This window comes from Labrus mixtus, chromosome 21 (assembly GCF_963584025.1).
Source record: "Labrus mixtus chromosome 21, fLabMix1.1, whole genome shotgun sequence".
NCBI lineage: Eukaryota > Metazoa > Chordata > Actinopteri > Labriformes > Labridae > Labrus > Labrus mixtus.
In genome coordinates, this window is record NC_083632.1 from 1150980 (window position 1) to 1159510 (window position 8531).

Here is an 8531-nt window from a genome sequence, read left to right on the forward strand (position 1 = left end):
GGATCCTGACTCCGATGATTGTGCTCAGGGGAGCCCTCTCCCTCGCAAGACGGAGTATTTGTTGTTTGGCCTGAAAGTGGTGAACCTTGACGATCGTCAATTTACAAAACACAATTTACAAAACATTAGATTGCATCAAAGAGAACCACCTTGGAGTCACATCTTTGAGTCAGTAGTTTAAGCTAAAAGCAAAAAGCATCGACACCCTGTAGAATCTGCTTCCATCATTTCAGCTCCTCGAGCTTCAAGTCGTTCTGCAACAGACTCCTTGATGAGGGTGCAGATTACCCAAAAGCCCATTTTCCCAGTTTCTGTCCGAGCGTTTGGGACAGAAAGCATAAAGAGTTTCTGAGAAAGCAGGATTATTGTCCAGTACTTTCCTGCATGGTGAAATGCAATCCAACCCGAGAGTACAACTCACAATGCTGAGTCAGCGCTTTATGGTTTGTTTTGAAACCTCGAGGACGCTTGGTAGGATGCATCAACCATATGGAGACACTGAGCAGAGGCGTGCATGTACAAAGAAAAGATCACCAGAGTCTAAGACAGGGGAAACTTAAAATTTAAGGAAAAGAACGACTTGTTTCTAAAATAAAAACACTCTCAGTTTTTTCCCTAGGAACAACACATGTGGTGTGACAGTAAAGGGACTCGTCAACCAGAGTTTACAACCTTAATATCCTTTCCATCACCAGTAAAAACCACAGGTGCATTGTGTGACCTGGTCTTTGTAAAATGTAAACTTTTTTTCTACTCTCTGCAGACGTCATCTGCGTCTCACTCGCGCGTGTAGAGTCTCATGAGCCCCGCCTGATGCAGCTGCTGCCAGAGGACCAGCTCCATCTTCAGGTCGTGGTTGGTGGTGAAGCCTACCGGGCGGCGGCCTTTGTCGTAGTAGTACCTGGAGAACTTCTCGTAGCCCGGAGTCATAAAGCCGTACGCACTCACCTTCAATCACACAGGAGACACCAAAGACAGAGTCAGACGGGACAACAGGAAAAATAAATAAATTAATAAATTAATAAATTAATAAATTAATAAATAAATAAATAAATTAATTAATTAATTAATTAATTAATTAATTAATAAATGTATAAATAATAAATAAACAAATACATACATAAATAAATAAATAAATACATACATAAATAAATAAATAAATAAATAAATAAATAAATAAATACATAAATACATACATACATACATACATAAATAAATAAAAGTCGATCATTTAGAACAATGACGTCCAACAGGGAGAATGACGTCTCTCATGTCTACAGAGCGTCCCGCTCGCCTGTTTTCAGCACTATGTAACTGACTTCATCAATGTCATGATGATGTCATCGACGCTCTGTTCAGGTTTACGCTTCTACTCTCTCTGTCTTAGGCTTTCCTTGAATGCACGGGACATACACAGTAAGAAGGTAAATAAGTAACCAGCTGACAGAAATTAGAAGAAATATAGAACTCCACCTCGTCACAGGTGTGCAGTGCAGCCAGCAGCATCACAGCTCCAGTCGAGGGACGGTAATTTCTCACATTTCTAACGGTCAGATATTTAGAATGGAGGAATCTGAAATGACAAATCACACAACATATCAGAAATAAACTGCATGCCCCCTCCCCCTCCCCGCTCTGCAGATCATCCACTCACCTGTTCCGGAGGTAACGCATGAAATCAGGATGAAGCATCTTCAACTTCTTAGCTGACACGTCCTTTCCAAACATGTTGGTTGGACTGTGAAGAAAAACATCAAGTATTGTAAAAAAAAAAACACACAAAACTGAGAGTTGAGATTTTATTAAGAGAAAGAATTGTTGGATAAGAAGTCGTTGTAACGTGCTGCAACAAAGTTTTGGGTGTGAATGTAAATGTTTGTGGTGCATGCTGAGGTTAGACACATGACTCTTTTACACAATATAAATATAAAACATCAGGCCAGAAGGTTTAATTCACCAGGTTTTCTCTAACACTAATATGTGTCCCAAGTAACATGACTCAAAATAAGACACAGTCAGTGAAGTATCCGTCATGTTCTCTGTGTTGTTCTCTGATGTATGAACATCCTTTTAACCGTGCTGAGGCCCGGTTAGTCCTGGAACAGTGTGAGTGCAGGCCAGCGGGGCAATGAGGAGGGGGGGGGCAATCCTGCTTAAGCATGGTACGGGACAAGTTTGCCTAGTGTGAGTGCACCCTAAATAAATCATGTGGCAGTTTTATTCAGACTGTAAGTGGACTCTACACTGCAGCTGGGTTTAATCCTTTAGCCCTCAGCAGTAATGATTTCCTTAGCCTTTTCAACAACAAAATTCTAGACATCAGAGACAAAATTGGTAACCTCCTGCCCTTACCTGGTGCGGATACGTCTGATATGGCAGAGACAGTTCCAGGACCAGATATTAGTCTAGACTGTTTTTCTCCAATCGACCTTTCAGAGCTAAATTCAATTATTTCTGCATCGAAACCGTCAACCTGTCTTTTAGACCCAATCCCAACCAAGCTGTTTAAGGAAGTCTTTCCCTTAGTTAGCAACTCTATATTAGATATGATCAATTTGTCTTTACTGGCAGGCTATGTACCACAGTCATTTAAAGTAGCAGTAATCAAACCTCTACTCAAAAAACCTACTCTAGATTCAGGAACTCTGGCTAACTACAGGCCTATACCCAACCTTCCTTTTATCTCAAAGATCCTGGAGAAAGTGGTAGCTAATCAGCTGTGTGACTTTCTCCATGACAACAGTTTATTTGAGGAGTTTCAGTCAGGATTTAGAGTCCACCATAGCACTGAGACTGCACTAGTTAAAGTTACAAACGATCTACTTCTAGCTTCAGACAGGGGACTTCTGTCTGTGCTCGTCTTGTTAGATCTTAGTGCTGCTTTTGACACTATTGACCATCAGATCCTATTACACAGACTAGAACATTTACTTGGAATTACAGGGACTGCTTTAAGTTGGTTTGAATCCTACTTATCAGACCGATCTCAGTTTGTACATGTTAATGATAAGTCCTCTATGCACACCAAAGTTAGCCATGGAGTGCCACAAGGTTCAGTGCTTGGACCAATTCTCTTTACATTATATATGCTTCCTCTGGGAAATATTATGAGGAAACACTCCATACAGTTTCATTGTTATGCAGATGATACTCAGCTTTATGTATCAATGAAGCCCGATGGCACCAGTCAGTTATGTAAGCTAGAAACGTGCCTTAAGGACGTTAGGACCTGGATGACCAGAAATCTTTTGTTTCTTAACTCAGACAAGACTGAAGTTATTGTGCTAGGCCCTAAAAACCTCAGAGAGACTTTTTTTAATGATGTGACTGTCCTTAGTGACATCAGCCTGGCATCTAGCACCACTGTTAGGAATCTAGGAGTTCTTTTTGATCAAGATATGTCCTTTAGCTCTCACATCAGGCAAATTTCAAGAACAGCCTATTTTCACCTTCGTAATATTTCCAAGATCAGGAATATCCTGTCGCAAAGTGATGCAGAGAAACTAGTTCATGCATTTATTACCTCCAGATTGGATTATTATAACTCTCTTTTGTCAGGGTGCTCTGGCAAGTCTCTAAAGACTCTTCAACTGGTCCAGAACGCTGCAGCTCATGTACTGACTTGAACTAGGAAAAGGGACCACATTACTCCTGTGTTGGCTTCTCTGCACTGGCTCCCTATACAGTCTAGAATAGAATTCAAGATCCTTCTTCTCACTTACAAAGCTCTAAATGGCCAGGCACCATTTTATCTTAAGGAGCTACTAGTGCCGTACTGTCCCTCAAGAACATTACAGTCCCAGAATGCAGGCCTGCTAGTGGTACCTACAGTCTCTGAGTGTACTATGGGAGGTAAAGCCTTCAGTTATCGGGCTCCTCTCCTCTGAAATCGTCCGGGAGGCAGGCACAGTCTGTATTTTTAAGAATAGACTTAAAACTTTCCTTTCTGATAAATCTTATAGTTAGGGCTGGTGCTGGTGTAGACCAGCTCCTAGTTATGCTGCTATAGGCTTAGACTACCGGGGCACCTTGAGCTCCTCTCTCTCTCTCTCTCTCTCTCTCTCTCTCTCTCTGTGCATATACAGTACATCATATTACTGCATGTATCTATCTGTAAATCTCAGTCACTAACCACCTACTTTCCTGGGAGCTCTTGAGCTCTCTTAGGCTCCTCGAGATCGTTGGTTGACGGCCTGCCAGAACAACCCCGCCCCCACTGGATTGTTGATGGACGGCTTGCCTGAAATTGATTGATTGATTGAATCATCAGCTGGGTGGTTGTTTACTTCCTCATGCCAAGACCGTAAACCAGCTTAGTCAGGACTGGCAGTCAGACTACATATCGGGTTCTAAAGAAGTATGCAGTAATCAGTTTCTAACACAGCTTCTGTTTCTAACAGTTTCTAACACAGCCCTACTTCCTGGGAGTCTGTCCAGAACGTGTGAAAATTCAGTTTGAACACGAGGAAGATGTGGAGAAGAAGAAATATAAAAGAACATTGTGTTACTCTTGTCCCCGGTCTATCCCTCTCTCCACTCGGGTGTGTGTCACTGCGGCCTTCACCATCAGGTAATCACGTTCATGAGATGGCAGCATCACATATCGTGTTTCCTGCGGGGAGTAGTGGGGCGTCATGTAGATGATTTGAGGTCATTACTCGAGCATTTTATGCAGGAAGAAATGTAACTCACCTTAGACAAAGGGGGTCCTTTAAAGCCAAGACCTTTGTACCTTTTATATGAGTTACTCAGTGTGGTGGTGGTGAATGTGTAGTGGGTGGTCCGAGACCCCACGTCCTGCTCAAAGCCCTTAATGATCGCCCCATTGGTCCTAAAAAAACGGGAGTCCAAAAACATGGATGACAACATAAATTATCTCAAAGCCCTAAAACAATTGAAAATCTTTCACGGCATGAAGGTCATCTTGTAAGAAAATAAAAACTCTGGTCACGTGGTCAGACACAGCTCATCTACATATTTAAAGGTACAGACACAGAAACAGCCTGTTCTGAGCAGGGCTGAAATAGAGGGGTTTATAGACATGATCAAATACAGGATCAGAGTGGATTTAGAACAAGAAACTTCACACACATGTTTTGAGGAGCTCTGAGACTTATTTACACTGGTTGAAGACCAGATGTGACCTTTAAAGAAACACCAAGAGAATTTACAGACGGGCTAATGCTTGGCGTTGAAGGCTCCACTCTGGGCAGCATGCCACAGCTTTCCAGAGAGCGCAGAGCTAAACCCTAACCCAAGGGTGACGCAAAGTCTTGAGGCAGAAGGGAGGTGACTGGGGTGGTGGAGGCAAAGCTTTGCTAGCAGCAGCAGCGGTGTGAGCAGTATTAGTGTAGCAGAGATCAGTGAGACAGAAGATGTGTTTAGATCGACCGCCTTGATCTGTAGGCTAATTGGTGTTGGGTGTGGGCAGCTGGGGCGCATGACTTCCTAGTCCTGCATGAACAAACGCAGAGCTAAGCTAGTCCAGAGTCGGTTTTGTACCTGAAGACATAGTGGTGACTGTCGATCTCCTCCCCTTTCTTTGAGTTATTCAGGATCCCCCCGTTCCCCACCACAGCACAGCGGATACACTCGGACTTCTTACTGCGGTCCTTCCAGTCGTCAAACATCTGCAAGTTAGCAGAAGAGTTGAGGAGGGAAAGAGTTTCCACCAGCACTGTAGAAACAGAAAAAAAACACAGATTGAATGTCGGTTAGAGTATTTGAACACAGTCCTGAACGTTTTTTTTTTACACATTTTTTGTGGGCCATGTTTGTGCATCCGCCCACAGATTTGGTGATTTTTGATGGAAGAAAACCTGCTCAATGTGAAGGGGCATGCTCATAGTGAAGTAATGAATGTAATATTGGAGCGAAAGGCTTTATATGTGATTTTTCAGACTTAAATATATAAATCAAGAATCTCCTCTGAAAATAACTCTGTGAGTCATGACTGTCTACAATGGGTGTAACACCCGAGTCCCACTGTCTGTGATGTTTTCAGAGTTTTCAGAGTCCTATCTTCAGTTTGTTTACATCGCCCGGACGGCCGGCTGACTCCTCCCCTCGTGTATAAAATTTGTTTAATTGAGGGACTAGAGAAAAGAAGAATAACATACTGTACTCACTGCTTAACTGTGTTTCTAGATCACACTCATTTCAGGTAAATTTACATGCAGTGTGAAGATACGAGCATAATAAAGATCGCTAGCATTAGCATGCTAACACAACAATGCAGTGCGAGTTGTTTTGGTTTCATGCTGGTGCTCAAGGGCGACATCTGCTGGATCATCTGCCACATAAAAAGCCTTTAAACTTACTTCTGTAATTGATCCCGCTCCAGCCGTGGACTGGCGTGTACTTCTTTAGTCGTTTATACTGCTCCGGAGTCGCGTGTTTAGCCAGCATCAGGACCGGGATGTTGTTCAGATACCGCTCCCCAAATTCAGATTTCTTGACCCGACTTTGGAGACCGTCTGAGCAGAGCTGGAGGGAGCAGATAACACAGCAGGGTTGTAATGAAACCATAAAGCAGCGTCCTTAGCTCCACCTGGCCTGCAGACTCTCACAGGAGGAGATTTCATCATTTTTCTACACTCACTGTCTGTAGCTGCTTGTCTTCACTCAGGTAGCTGTCTCCAATGAAGGCTGGCTCTTTTGTTGACCTGGTTGCCTTTGTGGGTCTCTGAGGCTTCACTACGGGAGCTTTGGTGCTGAACCTAGTTCTGGTTTTGTCCGAGCCTTCAACCGGCCTGGAACTGACTTGTGAGTTGCTGTGGAAGACAGAAGAAGATTTTAAGACGAGCCCTGAGAGTTCTGCCTGAGACCTCGGAAAACAAATGATTTTGTATACGGAGTGTAATTCCCCCACTGAACACTGGGTGGAGTCTTGGTTTGTGATGTTCAGAAAGCAGGTTTAGTGCCCATCCCAAATGACGCAAAAAAGTCTTCAAGTTGCATTATGGAAGGAATTTGATCCAGCTTGTTTGTCAACATTTTTAAAGGGCAAGGCTGAAGAGTTGGACTTTAAAGTGCTCCTATTTTATACCTGGTGGAGATCATTTGCAGATACTGTGTTGTACCTGATACTGAAATCGCTACTGATTCTTTTGCATTGTACAAAATATGATGATTTAAAGAGCCCAAATTTTGCCCTTTTTGGGGTTTTCAATATATTTAATTTAATGTTCCTACTTTTGTACGTTCACAATAGATAAAGTCTGAAAAAAGTGTCTGTTTTCATGTACTGCTCCTCCTTGCTCCCTCTACGCTCTGAGTCCGTCAGCTACGCTCTGTTGAGCCCACACTGTTAGACCCCACGTGGGCCAAGTCTGCTCTGATTGGTCTGCTGATCCGCTCTGTCGTTATTGGTCAGTTGCTCAGCACGCATCTCGGAAATTTCAACATGAGCTGCAGGGCCACAACGAGCCAATGGGCTTAGATCAGTGATCTCACACTGACAATGACGCCGCACTGACAAATTTTTATCAAGGGGGGCTAGAACCGAGCGTTACATGCAGCTAATGCTACAGCTAACAGGAGGACGTAGGAGAAGCCGCGTTTCCGCAGACTTTGAATTTTTGCACATAGATGTGCCTAAACATGCACAGGACACTTGGAAAACACACTAAAGAGCATATAAAACCAGAAAAAGAAGAATATGGCACCTTTAAGAGAATTATTGTAAACTAAAAATCTGAAATTTTGGTGCAGACAGATGTGCAGAAACTGGAATGGCTGTTTAAGTTTGATGTGTTTAAACTTGCTCATTTTGTTTCAAAAGCTTGGAGAAGAAGACAGGATATTCTGTTTAATTAGTTTGACTTATTGCTTTCTCTTTTTGTTTCTTGACAATGAATATAGCTTACCTAGTGCACTCTGATCCGGGAACGTTTTTAATTTATGGTGTCATGTAAGAACATGCGGGTGTGACACAATAATAAAATAAAAAACTAAAACTAAACTATAACTGATCTCAATTAAAGAGGACTTTTAATTAAAGTTGCATTGCATTTAAACCCCAACTGCCAAGGTTTAATGACACACAAAATGTCTAGTGGCTGAACACTAGACACATTCTGCTCAGACCGGGTCTACATGGGTCGTTCACTCACCTCCCTGGATGAAGACTTGGACGTCCGTCAGAGGCTCCATGGACCGGGGCAGACGGCTCGCTCTCTGGACTCTCTGTGTTTTGATCATGTTTGCTCGCATTTCTGCTTTCTGCCAGAGCGAAGACTTGAAGGTGTTCCCGGGAGTGTATGGACCAGGATGGACGCTTCTCCAGGTGTACACACGGGTAGAGAAGGATCAAGGAGCTGGCGGTGAACAGGCCAATCAGCAGCTTCCTCCACGTCCCCATGCCTTTGTCAAAGAGTGTTTGACGCCCCTGTTGGCAGGCGGTGCGTGTGCTGGTCTTGTCTGAAGGCTTATGAGGAGGCAGAGGGATCGAGGTCTGCGAGGATGTAGTCCTGCTCAGGTCTCTCTCTCTGGTTTAACACTCAAGAGAAGGCAAAGGGATCGTTTGGGTG

General features: G+C 43.3%; 1 protein-coding gene across 1 annotated transcript; it reads right to left on the bottom strand.

The window, feature by feature from the left end:
- Window positions 1–659: 659 nt before the first annotated feature.
- LOC132955399 (alpha-N-acetylgalactosaminide alpha-2,6-sialyltransferase 2-like) lies at window positions 660–8531 on the bottom strand. The gene is made up of 9 exons (XM_061028247.1): window positions 8115–8531; window positions 6602–6773; window positions 6321–6486; window positions 5503–5677; window positions 4693–4831; window positions 4509–4612; window positions 1655–1738; window positions 1474–1573; window positions 660–948 (listed from the first exon to the last, which is right to left on the bottom strand). The coding sequence occupies exons 1-9, from the start codon at window positions 8360–8362 to the stop codon at window positions 778–780; spliced, it is 1359 nt and encodes a 452-aa protein (XP_060884230.1). The 5' UTR covers window positions 8363–8531; the 3' UTR covers window positions 660–777.